The 21,393-nt window shown below is 40.2% G+C and overlaps 1 protein-coding gene across 1 annotated transcript in view; it reads left to right on the top strand.

Moving 5' to 3' along the window:
• Positions 1 to 1,205: 1,205 nt before the first annotated feature.
• The window catches only part of LOC119478426 (matrix metalloproteinase-17-like), a 98,889-nt gene continuing 78,701 nt past the window's right edge, over positions 1,206 to 21,393 (top strand). Inside the window, exon 1 of the mRNA XM_037753153.1 lies at positions 1,206 to 1,340. Coding sequence (XP_037609081.1) covers positions 1,206 to 1,340 — 135 coding nt within the window. The remainder of the gene's footprint in view (positions 1,341 to 21,393) is intronic.

Genomic DNA, 21,393 nt, shown 5'->3' with positions numbered 1-21,393 from the left:
ATCATTTCCGTATAAATTGGCATTGATAATTATTACATTGGTCAAAAATTGTATTATCTGCATGAATTAACAACACAAAACAATGAGCGATATTGTCCAGAAACCCTCACAGGTACTGCATTTAGCATAAAAAATATACTCATATCATAACATGGCAAACTTAAACCCAACAGTCAACAACAGCTGTCAGTGTGTCAGTGTGCTGACTTGACTATGACTTGCATGTGATTATCATAAAGTGGGCATGTCTGTAAAGGGGAGACTCGTGGGTACCCATAGAACCCATTTTCATTCACATATCTTGAGGTCAGAGGTCAAGGGACCCCTTTGAAAATCGCCAAAATTTTGCGTAAATTTGGAGCATTATTTAGCTTCCCTCGCGACAAGGTAGTCTGACACGGTTGGTACCAATGGATTCATTAGGTTTTTCTAGTTTTCAAGCCAGTATCTTCACTCTAGTTTTAAAACACACTAGAACCTAAAAATCGCAAGTTGCGCTAATGCGTCAGAAAATATAGTGGCATTAAATTTGCGTTGGCGCGTTATCGCGTTTATTTTGACAGCCCTAATTGAATGTAATCTATGAACTATTATAGATTAAATATATACATATATATATTTATTTTTTATTTTTTTATTTTAATTTAATTAGATTTTTGGGGATTTAGGGAGCCAAAGCCCTAAAATGTTTAGTGAAATAACGTTTGTGCCATTTATTAGGCTACTTTTAACTTCTCAAGTCCAAGCAGAGAGGATTTTATTTTGTCATTTCTGTCCGGAAGTGTAATAGCTCATTGTGTCTAGCTTTGAGGTTGATCTTTGCTGCTCGCGACACCACCACCGCACACGCAGCTGCTTTCATTCCCCAGCGCTCGAGACGCTACGACCCTCTCTCGCACCGCTCGCGCTTCTTTGCTCCAGGGATATATCTACCTCTGATGCTGGACTCCAGATAAAAGACAACAACAGTTTATCTCCGACTATCTATGACAACACTTATAGGTGTTACAGGTGCAGTTCTGCAGAAACTGCTCTAATGCTCTCAAGTGTTTTCACTAATGTGTTTTATGTGTTTGCGCTCAACAGTGAGGTAGACTTTTATTTTTACCGGTGTGTGATTTTCCCCCCCGTGGTGGATGCGGCTGTCTGAGGGGTCGGTGTCTGAGCCCTGCTGCGGGACCAGCCTGTCATAGCTGGGCATCATCATGCTTTCTCTGGGTCTTCACAAGTGGATGAGGAATATTTCCCCGGAGATGTTGCTGTTGGTGCAGATCTTGTGGTTTTTACCTCTGACTGGAGCGGCTCCGTCTCAGACTACCGAGCAGCTGGACACCGGGGTGGTAAGTTTTACACCTTTTTTTTCTACCTACTTAGAGAGAAAAGGGGGAAGTTTTTCTACCTGCCAGCAGCAGTGAATGTGTTGTTCTCTATCATCCCCTACTATAGTGTGCATGGGGCCGTGTGGGGTTTTCCTCTCCTTCCTACTTTGGCTATACTCTTGATCATCCAGGAGGAAACAGCCAAGTGCTGTCTTCTTCTCCGGATACTTGCTCTGAATGTTAACACCTCCTCTGCAGCTCAATGCATGAGGCAGAGTGGCGGTGCACACTGCATGATGCAAAAATCAAAAATGTGAACTTTATTTTATCTTAACAGGAATCACCCTATTGCAAAAATGCATGTAATAAATACATGTATGTGCAGGGATCGGCCTGGGTGTTGTATTGACCTCTTTTCAAGTACTGTACTACAAGTACTACAAATATCCTGTGCTAATAAGATAACTGGAGCTCTCTGCTGGGACAGAATAAAGACATTATGAGACATTATAGGTCAATTTATCAGGGCTTTTCTCTCAATCATGTCTATGAAAGACCAGAAGTGTTTAGTTCAGTGTTTAAAATAGAGGATTTCATACTGGAGTCTGGTGGATGGTCAGTGGATTGGAGCTAAACCAATCCCTTGAAACAGGCACCATTGATGGAAGAGGCTATTCACATATAACAGATATTTGATTAACAGTGAGTAATGGAGGAAGCTACACCAACTCATCATCATCATCACAGTCCCAAATCATGTTTGCCAAACTGCCTGTACATGTATGTGCAGGGATTAGCCCTAGGTGTTGTTTCGACCTCTTTTTCAAGTAGTGACAGTAAATATCCTGTGCTAATAAGATAACCGGAGCTCTCTGCATGGGACAGAATAAACCCACGAGACATTATAGGTCAATTTATCATTCTGTTTTGTTCCCTCAATCATGTCTATGAAAGACCAGAAGCCAAGTTTCAGTGTTTTAAAATAGAGGATTTCATACTGGAGTCTGGTGGATGGTCAGTGGATTGGAGCGAAACCAATCCCTTGAAACAGGCACCATTGATGAAGATATTTAATTAACAGTGATATATTATCTTATATTTTCATGTACATGTTTTGCATAAGTAATGGAGGAAGCTATACACCAACTCATCATCATCATCACAGTCCCAAATCATGTTTGCCAAACTGCCTGTACATGTATGTGCAGGGATTAGCCTTTGGTGTTGTATCGACCTCTTTTCGAAGTACTGACAGTAAATATCCTGTGCTAATAAGAAAACTGGAGCTCTCTGCATGGGACAGAATAAACCCATGAGACATTATAGGTCAATTTATCATTCTGTTTTGTTCCCTCAATCATGTCTATGAAAGACCAGAAGTTCAGTTCTTAAAATAGAGGATTTCATACTGGAGTCTGGTGGATGGTCAGTGGATTGGAGTGAAACCAATCCCTTGAAACAGGCACCATAGATGAAGAGGCTAACAGATCAACCCAAATATTTAATTAACAGTGATATTATTATCTTATATTTTCATGTACATGTTTTGCATAAGTAATGGAGGAAGCTATACACCAACTCATCATCATCATCATCACAGTCCCAAATCATGTTTGCCGAACTGCCTGTACATGTATGTGCAGAGATTACCCTTGGTGTTGTATCGATCTCTTTCTTTCCTCAAGTATTGACAGTAAATATCCTGTGCTAATAAGATAACTGGAGCTCTCTGCATGAGACAGAATAAACCCATGAGACATTATAGGTCAATTTATCAGGGCTTTTTCCTCAATCATGTCTATGAAAGACCAGAAGTTCAGTGTTTAAAATAGAGGATTTCATACTGGAGTCTGGTGGATGGTCAGTGGATTGGAGCAGGCACCGTTGATGAAGAGGCTATTCACTTATAAAAGATCAACCCAAATATTTAATTATCTTATATTTTCATGTATATGTTTTGCATGAGTAATGGAGGAAGCTATACACCAACTCATCATCATCACAGTCCCACAGTCAAGACTGAGTTTAAGGGAGCAAAGCACCTGCAAATGGACTGATGTGTGTATGTTTATACTGTATGTGTGTGTGTGTATTCTTGCCCTTTATCCAGATACTGTAGTATCCGGATACTGTAGCTGTATATAAAATATGTCATTATTCCAAATTTCCTTTGAAAAGGTTGTAGTTCTTGGCTTGTAAAAGCTGATTATCATCTTCGTAATTTCATCCATTTTTCTACAATTTCACTCGTCAAGGCAACGTCAGTTTTTGTTGCTGCTCATCCCAACTTCTGTCTCGCTTCCTCTCAGCACTCAAGCTTTTCTTTCTGAAACCCCACGCTTGGGGATTAAGTTTTTTCTTAACAAAGACTATAGAACAAGAGCACCGAAATAGATCAGTTTCTATTTCTTTACTTATTCTTTTTTTTTTTCTTCGTCCACTTTGAGGCGGTGTACCTTTCCTTTTTTGGCTTAGTTTTGAGATTGCATGGGCCATCATTTTTGATCTAGTTTAGACTGTATGTTCGTGCGAGATGAAGATGATTTCAATTTTAAACAAATAGTATGTAGGCTAAGTTTGTACAGAAGTTAACATAATCCAAGAATGAGAGAGAAAAAAAAGCACACACAACAATACGCCCAGACAGTAAGCTTACATTACAATACCCTCGTTTTCTCATTGCTGAGGCAGGATGCCAACAACCTTGACACCAGGACACGGTCCGTTGCACCTTCGCTCTGAATCGATTTTGTTCTGGTTTTCCAAAAGGTCAGTTTGGCCACACCTGGCAGGATTTTCATCATGACCATGTGCACACTGCTTCCTTGCTGTGTAGCTTTGTTCACAAACAACCAAAGCCTTGAAACAGGCTTCTACATTAACATAATTGCCCTCCTACTCTTGGACTTCTTGTCTTGTTTTGTTTTCCAGTTTGCAACATAATTCTGTGCTTCTCACTCTGAGCAGTAGCCATATTTTCCAGCTTCATCTGACCATTGAGAATTGATAGTAAAAAAATATTGATTAATCAACTAGGGCTGTCAGTCAATTAAAATATTTAATTGTGATTCATTGCAAATGAATCACACATTTTTTATCTGTTCAAAATTAACCTTAAAGGGAGATTCATCAAGTATTTAATACTCTTATCAACATGGGAGTGTGCAAATGCTTGCTTTATGCAAATGAATGTATATATTTATTATGGGAACATCAATTAACAATGGAAAACAATGACAAATATTGTCCAGAAACCCTCACAGGTACTGCATTTATCATTAAAAAAAATGCACAAATCATAACATGGCAAACTCAAGCCCGCCAGTCAACAACAGGTGTCAGTGTGTCAGTGTGCTGACTTGACTATGACTTGCCCCAAACTGCATGTGATTATCATAAAGTGGGCCTGTCTGTAAAGGGGAGACTCGTGGGTACCCATAGAAACCTTTTTCATTCACATATCTTGAGGTCAGAGGTCAAGGGACCCCTTTGAAAATGGCCATGCCAGTTTTTCCTCGCCAAAACTTAGCGTAAGTTTGGTGTGTTGTTCAGCCTCATTCCCAACAAGCTATGACATGGTTGGTGCCAACGGATTCCTTAGGTTAAGTTTTATATGATGCCAGTATCTTCACTCTAGCTTTAAAACTGAGCCCGCTACAACCTAAAAATCTTTCGTTGCATTAATGCGTTAAAGAAATTAGTGCCATTGAAACAAATCTGCGTTAACGCGTTATTATCATGTTAACTTTGATAGCCCTTGAATCAACTCATTTTCTATCAGTGAAAAATGATTTAGTTTTCTTTTGTGTATCTGTCTCTTATTTCTTTCTCTTAGTTTTTTTGCATCTCTTTCACTCTGAGATGTTTAGCACAGAAGCAAAGCAGAGGGGGAAAGTTGAGGACTATTATTAAGTGTTTAAGTGAAAATGTGTCTGTCTGTAGTTGGTCGGATCTGTGACGGACAATCCGTGGACAGTTAATCGATGTCAATGTCCTGCAGCCAATGATTATTAAAGTCCACTGGTAACTTTTTTCTTTAAAGAAAACTATTATACTTTTGTGCTTTTTCCCTTTCCTTTAGTATGTTCCACAGTTATTTGTGTATATAAGAGGTTTGCAAAGTTACAAAGCTCAAAGTCCACGCCAAAGGGAGTTACTCTCCCCCACAGAAACACTGCTCCTGAACTGCCTGAACTGCATTGCTTGATGTCCCGCCTTTTATTCCGTTACATGGTAATGTCAGCAAGTACCACATTTGCATAATACCTGCCTAGCGGCTAGTTTGGCACGCCCTCAAACAAAGCTAGTAAGAGCGGAGCTGGAGTGGAGTCCAAAGAGTTTGGTTCGGTTGACCAATCACAACAGTGTGGGCTTGTCAAGAGGGTGGGGGCAGGAGCGCAAACAGAGCGTTTCAGACAGAGGGTAAAAAGAAGTGCTGCAGCACAGCCAATATGAGAAAAATAAAGCATTTTTTTTAAATTAAAGCATGTAAACATGCTCTAGTAGAAACACAAAATACAATTATGCACCTGAAAATAAGCATAATTTACTTTAATTGTTAATTTTACGAAACAATACCCCCCCAAAAAAGGTCTAATTTCAAAAACACAGTTTTGAAAGTACATGAATCCACTTTGGCTGATGCATCATCCTGGGTAAAGATAACAGGTTTTACTGCTGTATAAAGTTTTGCACAGTAATTCTTGCACAAACTTTTTCTTTTCTTTTCTGGAAAATTGGATGAACTATGACACTACAAACATCGCAGTTTTCCTCCATTTGCCACGGCGGAGAAAATAATACTCAACCTGGAAGCTTAGATAGAGCTATACGATACACTCAGTCCAAAGTGGTACTGCAGTCTCCGTGCAGCCTGTAGTCTGAGGGCCATTACTCTTGTAGCGGTGTCTTGGATGCTCTGCCTTGCTTCATGTGCCAGTGAATGCAAAGCAACAGTGCCAGTCCGATGATGGATACAGAACTAAAAATGTCCACATTTTGTTCTATGGACTTAGAGGCACTAAATATGCCTCTTGGTGGAGGTCACACGGTTCATGCATTAGCAGTTTCCTGGATGTTGAGCCTCTTTTCTCATTTTATTTCTGCTGAGGAAACCCTTTCAAATAATCATTTCTCACTTTGGATATCAAATTGGCAGGTATAGGACATTACTTTGACTTTTAAACTAAAAATAGCCTAATCTACATCATCTGCTAAAAGCCCCTATATGTGTAGGATTTGAGCCAATCTTTGTGCCAATGCATAGAAAAAATATTGACTTTTTAGTACATCTATTTTTAAAAGAAGATTTTCAGTTTGAAGACTCCATTGTCGTAAAGTGATACTAAAATCGCTATTTTTTGTATCAAGCACTCACCCTATAGGCTTGCATGGTGGCTTTGATGTGTCTGTAGTTTCTCTCTTTTAGAAGATGAGATGATCATTTGTCTAGGTCAGAGGTTTTCAGAAGTGAGGCGGGCATCCCCAGGGGGGCTCCAAACAGTTTCAGGGCAGGCTCAGTGAATGGAAGTGAAAAAGATATATTACATTTATTGTTAGCTACCAAAAGAAGATCTCATAGGATAGCCTAAACGTGTGTGAGGTATAAAAGAGACAGTTCAGAGATACAGTAGTTTTGAGGAATTTTACTGTTGTTCCCACTTTCCCAGTCAGAAACTAAGAAATGCCTTAGGACAGACCTTTTTTATGTATTTGGTATATTCCGAAGTTATGTCATACACAGTGGGCAACCGCTGGATCTGGAAAGTGAAGCCAATGCGGAAGTGCCTTAAACCTGCATTCTCTCTAATAGCCAGCAGGGGGCGACTCCTCTGGTTGCAAAAAGAAGTCGTATTGTATAGAAGTCTATGAGAAAATGACCCTACTTCTTACTTGATTTATTACCACGGTAAACATTGTAAACATGAGTTTATGGTCTCAATCGCTAGTTTCAAGTCTTCTTCAATACAGCATGATGTTCATCTAGTAAATTATGGTCCCATTTGGAGTCAAATAAACCAAAGAGCAGGGTATGCTTTAGGGCGCGGCTACCTTGTGATTGACCGGTCGCTACCACTGCGTTGTCCACTCTGGGTGTTGTCCATGTTTTCATGTTACAACTTTAACCCTTTCACAGTGTATTTTCAGTTCATTAAAGTTAATATTAAAGGTCTTATTGATAGCATTTTTATGTAGGCAAATATTTTTTAAAAAAACATACATCCACCGAGCTTTTAGAAAGATGCCGAATAAAAGTATGGCTCTTCCTGAAAAAAAAATATGAATTGTGAACTGTGAATTGATCATTTCAAAATGTATCTGTGGAAGATATCTGATGTTTGGTTCCCACTTCTAACAAGTCTTGTGAGCCAATAGTATAACGACATTGGTATCACGTGGTATCTCTGGGTCGTCAGTTAGTGTGGAAAAACGGATAAATTGCTGAGATTGGCAGTAAGTGCCTGGAAACGACTTGTTGTGAAGTGATTGCAATGGAACGAGAGAAAGAGAATACGACATCTAGTGGCTGAATGCTATCAATGCCATCAATAGCACCTTCAACATTTTGGTTGCCTAAAAATGTTTTATTCAGCGTTCGGTTGTACTTAGCTCCACCCTCTCGTGTCACTTGTGGTTGCAAAAAAACAACATGGCGATGGCCAAAATGACGGACTTGAGTCTTCAAGACCGTAGTCCACAAGCCAATGGGTGACATAACGGCGACTAGGTCGGTTTCTTATATACAGTCTGTGGTCAAACAGCAATATTAAGATATATTGGCTCAAATATTTAGTGTCTGTGGGATCAAATAACATAATCCTAATCCCATAGACATCCAGGAATTGAGCGAAACCAAGAGAGTAAACTAAAAAGGAGTGAGAGGACACCTTTTCCCAAGCTTTGTCTTTGTCTTTGTCTCAGACTTTGAAAAGCTCGGTCTAGGTAGAAGAAGACATGCATTCCCCAGCACCGCAGCATATTTCTCACTGTGTCCACACACTTTGAAAAATGGGAGCATCTGAGAAGAAGTTACTTGCTGTACTCTTACGGTCCACCCTAAAAAGCAAAATGTAGGAACTTCCTGTGCCCAGAAACCACAAAGACATGAAAGTGCCTTTCAAGTTTATCGTTTTGAACCCAGCTTGACCACTTCTTATGAGTAACTTAGCACTTGCAGGTGGAATGATCTTTGCACTGTGCCTGCAGATCCAGGACAGGCCGTCATATTTCTATTTTATTTATTTTTTTGGGGTAGCCGAAGAAATAGCTGGAACACAGACTATTTCTTGTGTCCTCAAGAGAAGGCACAGGAATAGGATGTCTTTGTAGAAGCACCATGGGGATAGTCACCTGCTGTTTAGAGGCCACATGTGACTCCCTCACTCTGGAGATCAGGGGCAGGAAAGAGCAAAAGGTCATAGTCGTAAGAAACTATTACACTAAAACAGAGTCTGAAATTACATTTTTTTCTTGCCTGCCACTAGTATTTTTTTTTGTCTGCCACTCAGAAATTGTATCTGCCACTTTTGAAATATGTGCGCTAAATGAAGGAATAACATTTTATATGTGATGTCATTCAATATTCAATATATTTACACAAAAAAACATGTGCATGGTAAATTAGTGTTTTAATTACACCGTAGCTTCTGGGGGAGCCCTATTTTTCGGGTAACGGGGGGTACTGTACACAGTACTGTACTGTACTTTCTTATTGACATCTCTAGTGGTTATTTGCATAAAACACAATTCAAATGATTAGGAAATTAATGATTGTATTTTTATTTAAATATTTGCTTTGATTAAAAAAATCTTGGCATCAATTAGTTAAAAATATAATTATTTTTAATGATATAATATAATATAAGCCGCTTAGAGCTAGTGTTAGGAAGTTCAACAGCTCATAATTCCCTCTCTTATATCTATTTCATATTGCTGTTAAAACATATCCATCAAACAACGGGATTTATTCAAGTTTCTTGCCAAAAACTAAAATTTACGAGATTACATTTGAACACATCATGATAACGTTTTTACTGAGCAGAGCTTGAATGCCTCATAATGTAACTCAATCGAAGATCCATCAACGTTAGCAGCTCCGTTATTTAGCCAAGCAGGACTGTGTTGCCCACTGTCTTCTAACAGGTAACGTTACTAACTCTCCTCCTGCCGATTTCAAAACTGATTTGTTGTTCACAGTGTAGAATTATCAGGGAAACAATAAGGTGTGCTGCTAAGGTTTAGTAGTAGTAGCGCCATGCTTTTGAGCGCTTTTTTTCTCCCCGGTCCAAAAACAAACTGAAACATGATACAGTGGTAGTATTGCGTTACGTCATTGTGCATGTGTAACTGTTGGAAAGCATCAGCAAGAAGAATCAATAGTCACAAAGGCATGAAATGCCAAGGAATCAGACAACTAGGAACCCTAGTAACTATTCCCATCCCTAGCGTTTTCCCTGCCTGCCAAAATGGCGGATAGCCTAAAGATTTTATCCACCCATGACAACATTTACCTGCATTTGGCGAGTGTCTGGTGGCTAATTTCAGACCCTGCACTAAAATAAGTGATCGTACCACAAGCCCTGTTAGTGGGGGAAGCAAAGTGTGAAGTTTTGGAAGAGGATAAACCTGATAAAGTGGGGATAATGTAATTTAGACATACGCTGTTATCAGTTACGTGAGAGATAAAGAGTTTTCTTGCTTTATTCATCGTAAAAACTACGATTCTCATGTTTGATCACCGAAAGCAAAGACAATTTATCTAGACAATGTAATCTAACTACAGCTCCTAGTTCATCATGAAAGACAGAGAGAAAGTATCAGCGTAGACGGCTCCGATGATGAGTACTTGGGCCAATGACTGATTTCTCGTCGCCGCGGTGCAGCAGGGAGCCAGAGGACACACGGAGAGCATCATTCTGTGCCACTGGAAGGGCTGTAAACTGCAGATATGATCGGATGATTGCACACATCATTCTTTCCGTGTGTCTGATCGTAACTGCTATTCACTCAGGACTCGAAACACCAAAAACAAACCACAAAATGATCCTCCGATCTCAAATCTTTGCTTCCATCCAGTCCCATTCCGCTTCATTACAGCCATGCTCCATCACGTGGCATTTAGTTTGTGAATCTTATGTACGGTGTGTGTCTTCACAACACAGTCCTTAAGTAACAGAACCGGCAGCACAGATCAGAGATTCACTTTATAGCATTGCTGCTACCCAGGTTGTTATATATCGCTGCGTTAGCACCGATTTGCAATTTCAGCACTTGAGGGAACTGAGTCATAACAACTAAAAAACGCACAGTAATGCGCTCTGTGTTTTCTGCTCATCGTATTATGTTCCTCGCGAGGAGTATTTCCTTCACTGAAACAGAACTGCCAAGCTCCCCAATGGAGCAATTCACCTGAACGTTCGGGGCTTCCCTTTTGATAAGCGAGAGCGAGCTGAGCAGATTAGCAGCTGATAAATTACCCAAATTACTGTATATTCAGCCACCTGTGGAATTTCATACATTAAAGAAGCCAATGATCCACACAAACCCTCAAGACTGCAAGTGTGTGTGTGTGTGTGTGTGTGTGCGCTTGGAAGGACAACCACTAACCCGCCAGTCCATTTCTCACTCTCATTTTGCTGTTTAATTTCTTCAATGAGAACACCATCTGGCAGCAATTCCTCTGGAGCGGTAGCCCCCCCCTTCTGCTCCCATATCTCCGCCACTCACTCATTCACCGGCTACATATCAAAATGATGAGTTCTTAATAAATAAATTAATAAACAAATTGTTTTCAGGACTATGTGGGAAGATGGGGTTTAAAAATAGTCCCACTAGGATGCTTTTCTGTGATTATTCCAACCCCCAAATTCCTCAATTTGTAGTCGCTTTCCTGATAAAATTCTTCTGCTGTTTACAATCCCTTTGGGTTATTTTTTGCACAGTTGAAAATTGCAAGGTTGCTGGAAAGATAGGGCTCACTAATACCCATAATATGTACAGTAATTAGGTCATTGGTGCTCTTAAGAGAGCCATAACAATGACTCAAAATGCATTCAGCACCAAAATAAAATCCCATAGCTGGAAGAATATCCCCTCACTCCCTGCTGTTTGAAACCCGACTCTTCAAGTAGCATTAATCCTCCATCCTCCACCCCCGACAACGGTTCAGGATTTTTTTTGTTCAAGATGGAAAATGTTCATTTAATAATTCAGTTTTTGTTCTGAAGGGTATAATAGGGAAATCATTTCATTTCCAAGCCCCATTTATCTGGGCGGCCAACAGTACGACTACCCTCATTAGTACAGTGTTTGCCTGAAATTTGTGTACATTCCTTAGAATGACACAGTCCCTTCACTCTCTCAGTCTCTTTCCTTCCATCTTACTCCCGCACTTCACGTAGGAGGCTTTTTCTTTCTACCAGCACATCATGGGCTCTTCTGATTACACCCAGAGGCTCAGGGAGAGAGGAGACTCCAAAAGAAAACGGGATGGCACTGACAGTCGAGGGATGCTTTCCCTCGACGGAAGGATTTCTGCGCTGAAATATTAAGTGACAAATAAGCAAGAGCATGTGCTGAGAGAAGAGGAAGATGTTTCAGCCAAGAACATGTCTTTGGTTTATGGATATTATACCTGTAAGATAGTGATTCATTGATTTATTAGCTAAGTGGGTGGTAAGGTATGCAAGAAACCACACCAGAAAAACACTCTGGATTCTGGTGTAAATCTGTTATCACACCCTCAGCCTGGATCATTAGGATACTTTTAGCACCACTGTCCCACTTCCATCAAGCCGTGTGACCTTCTGTCTGTAGAAATGCATCGTGGGACTCAAATTCAGGGCGAGGAGCTTATTTCAGGAAACAATGTCATGTGGGAGAGGACTTGAATGCTGGAGAGAGAGAGAGAGAGCGTATTTTCTCCAAAAAAGATTGACGGAGAGCGAATGTTCAGCATGTAATACACAGCACATTCTCAGCTTCCCAGTCCTTCAACCTGCTCCCATCCAATCTGTCACCTCAGCCTTGTTAAGCGTAAAAGTTCTCCAGAGACATGCAAGTTTCTGAGGAGAGTGTCAGCGTTACTGAGGAGTTTACGACTTCCTCAGAAACCAATTCAACAAGGGGCCTCAAGAGCCCTGACACCTCATTGGCTGCCACTGTAGCATGGCGGTTCGGGACTGATGCGTGGCAGCTGCAATACTTCTCAATGACGCTTTCAGATAATGACAACGCATCGATGTCCGGATAACATTTGACAGCATGAATTCAGAACTTGATTTACTGTAGGCAATCCTCAGGTTGACTCATGAGTAGAATAAAATAGGATTGTAAAGACTTGTAAGCCTTTTTCGCCACATACTCTGAAGAACCATCAGCAGTTATGGGGCTAAGGTCATTTGTTTGGTAAGCAACAGAAGCCAGATGTATGAAGGACTTGTACACATAAAAACCATGTCCCATCCCTAAACTGGTATTTCAAAAATTGCATTTTTCCTTCATCAGTTCCCTGTGTGTATCTGCTTCTCATTTTATTCCTTTTTGTGAAGCAGCCTGGTCGCACGAAAAGGCGTATGAATGCCATCATAATGTGCAAGGCATTTAGCGTGCAATAAGAACATTGTTTCTTTCTTTTGTTGTATCATTTGTACGCCATTTGGTTTGTACTGACTGTAGTATACAGTAAATGCATCTGCGTAAATATGCTACGCTTAGAGCTAATTACGTAGAATAAAAAGTGATATTGACTACTTGTGGCGGGCGGGTGGGTGGGGAGGTGGATGTGTCCAACAAACACAGGACTTTCAACCAGGAAGCTGGTGTTTTGTTTTGTAAATTACGTAAGCGATGCTTTTGACGTGATTTTTAATGACATTTGTGACATGTTTTCCATATTTATATTACGTTGTTTCCATGCATATTTTACTTAATTTACTACTTATTTAAGCCGAATCATGACGTTTTCCTAAACCTAACTAAATGGTTTTGTTGCCTAAACCCAACTGCGGACGTTACAGTAGTTTTGTTGTACAAATGACAAACGAAAAGTGGCATACGAATGACACGCAAAAAGCCTAAAATGCGTCTGCATGACATGCGGAATGTCCATGTAATGTCGTGCTATTTATACGCCTTGACGTGAGATTGGGTTGTGTGAAGCATTGGACTCCAATTTGAGTCTGCTAGAGAAAAAATCATCCCTTTTCCGACATTTGATGACGTCAACTGAGATGCAGTACGATCCAAATGATATCTTATAGGTGCATGTGTGATGGATTAAAGACTTAATGACACTATGGGCCCTATAATCATGCAAAACCAACAACCGGGTCTTGGGCACATGGACTGTGTGGGTGTCTCCAAGCACAGCAGCACAATGTGCAAAAAAAGGCTACAGGAATAAATATTGCAAAAACAGGTTGGTGATGACGATTATACGATATCATCAATCTGACGCTATTTCAGTCATACTGTATCTCACATCTTAAAGGTTCACATTATATCGTACTTGATGTGACAGAGCAGCGTTTGCACCGCAATTCATTAAAAAAAACAAAGCACTCTTGGGGGGAAAACAAAGCAATGTACTGAATTGATCCAATGTCTGCTGCATAAACAGGCAGAATACAGAGTTGCAAGAGACACGTGTGGTTATTTAGTGGCAGCCTGGTGTCGTTTGCATGCGATTTAATCAGAGTAAACGGTCGTGGATAATGGCACTGCGACACAATCGGAGGCTGTAGATTTATCACGTATATCTGTCCTGCTGACTTCAGATGGGCTGCAGGGATTTAATGAACTGAAGAAGAAGGTTGTCAAACGGCTTAAAGCAGCTGTGGATAACAGATGCCGCACGAACCTATAATTAACCCGAACCCGAACTCATAATAACTTATAAATAAATGCATAATGATTTACTTTAACCACATTAAAAATGTTCTTTTATTTATTTAAATGCATCTACTGATTATGCAATTCAGTGAAATTGCATTTCACTGAGAGACTGTAGGAGCACATAGAGGCATTTTATATGCAAACAGTCGATTGAGGGCTTGTACATCCATCTATGGCTAACTGTGCAGAGTGGACATCAGGCTTGTGTACGTGCGCCCAGTTTCCCAATGAGTGAGATACATGAAACAGAACAATGCATATGCAACGCTTTACAATCCTGACAACAAACAATAATGTGCATGCACATTTCTGCTTTTGTTTGCACGCAGTTTTGGCACAAGCAAAATGTCAGAGTAGGTGAGTTTACAGAAGTAATGGACCATACTGTGTAAGCAGTTGAGCAGGAATTACTGTTTTCCTCAGCTGCATTTGATTCTCTCTCCCGTTGGCTCCTACTGCTTTCATGACTTACTGTAACTGTTGGTTAGAAGCAAGCTGGCACTCTCTCTCTCTGAGGCTCCCCATGTAGAAAACCCCAAATCAACTCCATGTGGCCGTCCTATTTTAACTGAGGCATCCCGACCCCTTCCACTCATATACCCGATCAAGGTTTTGGTTTCCAAAGCTATTCAAAGGACTGACCAGAGCTTGTAATTATGGTTGTTTCTGGAGTTGCGCTGCTTGCATGTTAAGTACAAGTTAAAATAAGGCCCGCCAGAGGCCCGCCGACTGAACTGGAGGAAACCCCAAAGCAACAACAGAACTCCTCTGAAGTTTTCCTTCTGAAACTGGCAGAATTGTAGTGAATACAGTACGTATGCGCGTTAGTATGCGTGCGAGGATTTAAAAAAAAAAAACTGTTGCTTCTCCGGAGCAAGATGCATACTGATTTTCATCGCTGACATTGGCACAGGAGTGATGGGCACTGCTGGCTTTTAGTTTCTTCCATATCAAAGTCAAGGACAGCAGTTTGTGCAAAAAAAGGGGGAAAAAAAAAGAAAAAAAAAACACTTTCTGAGGGAGCGCTTGATGTGTGCTTTGGAATTAAATTTCAGTACTGTATGCTCTCAAAATGTTGTCTGTATATCTAAGTGAAATGAAGAAAGAGGACAGACAGAGAGACAAATTGCACAACAGGGAGGTGTTGGGTGTTCGGCCAATGTCTGTCAGTAATGTCTTTCAGGGTTTTCGCCGGTGTATTGCAAGCACGGCGCCCCGCCGGCCCTAAGTTGACTTCCCGCCAGGCCTAAGCATCGGGGAATTATGTACAGTATTTTTAAGATGTTTTTTAAAACTAAAATGTTTTATAAAAGTAGCAAACTCCTTTCACCCCTTACCATTCCGACCTCTTTTTTTAGAGGGGTAGGTGTGGGGGACAGGGGATGTCCAGGGGTAGATAACTAGTCAACAGCATATGTCACATAGAAGTGGTGTACATCATCTGAAAGCTGGGAACCTAAAGATTAATTTGAGATGCAGCCCATTCGCGAATTGATAAAAATGATCAATAATCCCTCCAAAATACCACATTAAGATACCAAGACCTTGAGGAACACCATAGAAAAAGCCATGCTGTCATTTGGCATCAAAAACTTTTGACATTTTGAGATTTCAGCAAGAATTGCATTTTTCGGCGATTGGATGATGAGCACTTCTGCATGTTCTGGAAACTGCTCTGCTCAGAAACCACCTTATTGTCAATCTAGCTAGGAAAGCCATCCATCCTCTGAATGCCCTAGGTCTCTAGTTTGTGGTTGTAAAGTTTCATGAGGCTGTGATTATCCTAGAGGTCACCACACGTCATTTTATACAGAGAGGTCAAGTTTCAAAAAATGGTCTCACTACAATGAAATGGCTACTATGGGCACTGACATCATCACACATGAATACTATTGGGTTCATTGGATCAACAGGAGTCTCAGCTTTACAGTGATACATAATTTATGCAATTCCAAGACTGTTTAGGGACCCCAGTATGCAGAAGAGTTATTTTAACCCAAACCATGATCTTTTTCCTAAACCTAAATAGCTTTATTGTGAAAAAACTGGAACAGAAATTGACACATTCGTCACATATTGCTGTACATTTAATAGGAAAACGCACGAAAAATGAGGAATAACTTTTCATAAGAGCTCATATGAACCGCTGTATGAGGATATGTTGCCCGAAGTTAGGGAGAACTCCGGCTCAGGTCGGCTTAAGGTGGGCTGACCTTTTCAAATGGAGCTAGTCTCATTTCAGTGATAAGCCGCTTCCCTGAGTTTTGCTCAGCACCTCTTCCCCTTTTAAAAAAAAAAAAAAAAAAAAGACACTTGGCTGCTGGGCCCAACAGCTTCTCTGGCGGAAACCCTGCTGTTTATTAGAATTATGATAAAACGCTTGGATGCAGTAAGCACTAAGGCATAAAAGAATCAGACTTTGCTTCTGAGAGCAGATTCACTTTGTCCCACCGCAACAAAACACAGCCCCATTAATTTGGAGAGTGACTGTTCCATTCAAGATTGTATCTTGAGGTGGCCATTAACTCAGCAATTATTCATTGCCTAATTAGGTATTTGCAGTGTGTTTTTTTCCCTCTCTCCAGCCCATGGGAGACAAACAAAAAGAGTTATTTCTCAGTATGCCTCTCCCTAAGTGACAATTAAACTAATTACATATCGTCCACAAAAGAACAAGTTATTTAGTGTTCAGACGGTTTCTCCAAGTACTGTAAACTCAAACGAAGTAGAAATCACATCAATGTTCAGGACCATGACTGAAAAACAGAAGTTCTTGGACTGGTCTCGGATTGGAGTAACACTCCTCTGAGTTGCATATTTCTAGGAGTGGGGGAAAATAAGAGATTCTTCGTTGTGATTCTGTTTTGATTGATTTGTGCATCGGTGCAGAAAACTCCTCATTCAAAGAGCTGCCCATTAAGCATTGGCGGCAGGGCAAACAGCCGACCACTCTCCTCAGTCTGTCCGTTTAGTTTAATACGCCACGAGGAAGTCACATTTAGCTGATATGATGTAATGAATGCGACATTAATTAGGGACCGCCATTGATCTTGTTTAGTTTAATTAACTGACCCTGATAAGTGTCCCATGGCGCTTCCAAAGACTTTATTGTCCTCACTGACAAAAACATCACTCTGTGCGTAGGCATTATAAATACGGTCTGATTCAGCTTATAATATAAACTATTCAGATACATTCATTGTTATTTCTTTTGTTGTCATTTTTTGGACCAAACCTATTCAGAAACTAATCACACTCTGCTCCTGTTTCTCAACACTGATGGGTTTTTGACTGAAATCAAATTTAAGCCAACTCCAAAACCAACTCCCAGATGTTTTTTTCTTCCTGGCTGAGTCTGAGCTGTCATTTTGGATTTTCCAGCAATCCAAATGGACACATTCTGGATTTTACAAATTGAAAGGGAAAAAAAAAAAAAGGAAGCTGGATAAGAGCCATACAGTATGCAAACTGGGTCACGGAAAGATCAAATATTTCAGCAGGCACTACAACTAACATTCACATTACACACTTCCACCTGGAGCTGGAGGAGTTGTTGATGCCAAGCAGAGAACCCTGGAGCCAAGTGTCAAAGCAGCACACATTGTTTTTGTCTATTTGAATAATCACGCTGTTGGAGAATATGTTGACTTCCCCACGCATGCAACCTTAACTGCAACCCGGACAAGTTGACTTTCGCTGTGGTTTTTTAGTTGCAGCACCGTGAGTTGTTATCAGATCTTAAAGCACCTAGAGATTCACATATTATATACGGAAATAGGCTGTCCTTTCACATGAATTCACTGAGATATCTGAGCATTTAACACAGGCTATGACTGCGTATTGATTTTATTTCCGATGCTGACATTTATCACAACTTGTAGATGCAAAACAAGCCCTCGGATCTGACAGCCCGTCTCGCTTTGCATTATTATGGGCACAGAATTGGAGCTCACAGTGGCCTGTGCTGCCTCTGTGTGCACAGAGAATGCAGACAGAGCTGAGTGTCTGCAGCGAGGCGGTAGGTAGAAGTGACAAGACCAACAGATGTAAGCGTATGGTAGCATATGTATCGCATTGCATTTTTATGATTTTTATGTTTTTTTCAGACAGCTCTGTGAATGCAGGATCAGAGTGCTCTGGTATATAGTAGCTATTTGATCTGATTAAATCTTATGAGACTTACTAGTGCTGCATTTCAATGATTATTTCATCATGAAAATGTATTTTTCATCCAATTAGACTGACTGTGATGTGTCTTAAAAAAAAAAAACGGTACTTATGGGCATTGCAACTCCAAGAGCCTAAGGTGTTGTTTTACTTATTTTGTTTGAACGAAGGGATTCAGTTTTTTATGATCTAAGATAAAGGAACGCTGCAAATGCTTTCATCAGAGAGGCTGGAACATATATGTTGAGCATTTTTAGTGCTAAGCTACTAAAAAAAAGTAAAGAAAGTTGATTTATTTTCCCTTACCCGACTAATTGCTCAATGAATCCAATTATTTCAAAGACAACTTAACGTGCCTTCTATTAAGGGTGTAAGAAAATATTGAGTATCGCGATATTTTGTTTTAGCCCAACCTTGTATACACGCTAGAAGCTACTGTCGATATTAAAGTTGGGTTGTTGAAGTGCATCGCAACTTTTATTGCATTTTTAATGCATGTAAAATTAGAACGAAGGTGCATTTTTTACGTAACTGCAGAACCAGCCAGATGCTCTATAACTGTGCTTGCTCAAAGCTTCTCTATTGTTTGAAGTATACTGCTGAGGTAAACTAAAAACCCTGTAGCTCCACAAACTCAGTTATGCTTCCTAGACTTCTATGTTTCTCCCCACTCCTATCTAGTGGTCTTATCAGATTTTGTCAGCATGATAAAAGACATTTTCATTATATTCCAGGACTGTGGGGCTTTCTCGCTTCCTTATCTGGCTTTCCCCATCTGCGTCTCATGAACACAGGCTCGGTCTGAATCTTTACTTTTTGTTATCCTCTGTGCAATTGTCAAGCATATTTGCCTAGATGAGGAATTCGTGCTTGAGGTGGCGATAATTTGTTTTCTATACTTACAGTATGCATATGTACTTGCTTAATATGCATATATTGTGTTTGTTGATTGGCGGATTGGTTGTTTAGTTGGTTTAGTTTTGGCTGTTTTGGTCTTTTTTGCTTGGGTTAATTTGGTATTATATGATTGTTATAGTTTGGCTAACCTTGCACGGAAGCTGGATTCTCTCGATGTTGCGAAATCACGTGCTCTCTGGATCAAATATTACACGGAAATCCATCTTGTCAGGCTTAAAGCAATGTATCCTTTGAGGAGCTACTGCAGCTATGGGCCGGGCTGAGGTGTGTGAGACCTGAGACCCGATGAGACCATAGTGTGAGACAACATGGAGAGGCGACTGTTCGTTCTAAACGACAATCTTGGCTGCTGAAGAGGTTAGCGTAGGTGCTGCAATAGCATCAGTTATATCAGAACTGGAGTGTATTTCTTCATTGAAAGAAAAGCAAAGGACGGCATTGAAGGCGATGGTTTTGGCCTTCAATTAGTTTTGCTTTCGTTACTTTGATTGACAGATGGTTCATCCAATCACCTGCCAAGTATTTCTTGAAAGTGCCTGCCTTATTCCAAACAATTTTCAATGACAGCTTCTCAGATGGTTCTGTGAAATAAACCATCTGACGGTCAGGTTATAGTTTGGCAGCCCTTTACAGATTTTTTTGTTTGGCTTTCTGTGACAAGAATCAGCAGGGGGTGTTCCTACAAGATGCTTGATGATTGTTAAAGTGCCAATACGTATTATAATTAGGGCTGTCAATCGATTAAATTATTTAATCGCGATTAATCACATGATTGTCCATGATTAATCGCGATTAATTGCAAATTTATCGCCCATTTTTATCAGTTCAAAATTGGGGAAAAAGGGAGATTTGTCAAGTATTTAATAATCTTATCAACATGGGAGTGGGCAAACATGCTTTATGCAAATGTATGTCTATATTTACTATAGGTAATCAATTAACAACACAAAAGGTAATCAATTAACAACACAAAACAATGACAAATATTGTCAAGTAACCCTCACAGGTACTGCATTTAGCATAAAATCTATGCTCAAATCATAACATGGCAAACTCAAGTCCAACAGGCAACAACAACTGTCAGTGTGCTGACTTGACTATGACTTGCCCTAAACTGCATGTGATTATCATAAAGTGGGCATGTCTGTAAAGGGGAGACTCGTGGGTACCCATAGAATCCATTTTCATTCACATGTCTTGAGGTCAGAGGTCAAGGGACCCCTTTGAAAATGGCCAATTTTTCCTTGCTAAAATGTTGCCTTCTTCACGTCAAGCTAGTATGACATGGTTGGTACCAATGGATTCCTTAGGTTTTCTAGTTTAATATACCAGTATCTCCACTCTGGCTTTAAAATTGAGCCTGCTGCAAAGTAAAAATCTCAAGTTGCATTAATGCATTAAAGAAATTAGTGGCATTAAAGCGAATTATTCGTAAATTTGACAGCCCCTTACTTTTGGAAAGTTTCATCATATTGCATGATTCTTTTGTGTGATTTCTAGCTATGTATTCTACTATTGGACAATGCAGCATGGTTGAGTTACTGTCAGTGATTTTCAATACCATAAGTATATTTTAAAACATGGGAAGTGGTGTGAAAATATTTTTCAAACAGTTTTTTTTGGTTTGGTTAAAACAGAACGTGATGATTTAACCTGAACAGGTGCTGCATAAAGTTAAAATCTCTCTTGGTGTACCGTATCCTGGTTGTTTTCTATTTCTGTACTGTGTGCACATACTTACACGTAAATATGTTATTGCAGCTGTGCATTTTTTAGTGCTGTTTTACCCTCTACGGACAGCGTAAAAAAACAACAGTTATTGAACTGGAATAATTTGTTCCCCCCCGACCACCACACTATCATGAGTGTTACATGAGCTCCGCTTGGATTTCTCTCCTACTACTGACATAGAATTCTCCTGGTATACAGTTTCACACTTAGCTATGCAGCTGGTCTGTGCTGTGTGCTATAACCAAACATCCTATTACCATATAGCATCACAGCTTTATCCACAGGAGGTGAGTTGAAAACACACACACACACACACACAGCGCTATCCCCCGTGGCATCCAGCATGCATCAGGAATGAAGACAT

This window comes from Sebastes umbrosus, chromosome 19 (assembly GCF_015220745.1).
Source record: "Sebastes umbrosus isolate fSebUmb1 chromosome 19, fSebUmb1.pri, whole genome shotgun sequence".
Lineage (NCBI taxonomy): Eukaryota > Metazoa > Chordata > Actinopteri > Perciformes > Sebastidae > Sebastes > Sebastes umbrosus.
This window is presented reverse-complemented; position numbering and strand designations above follow the sequence as displayed.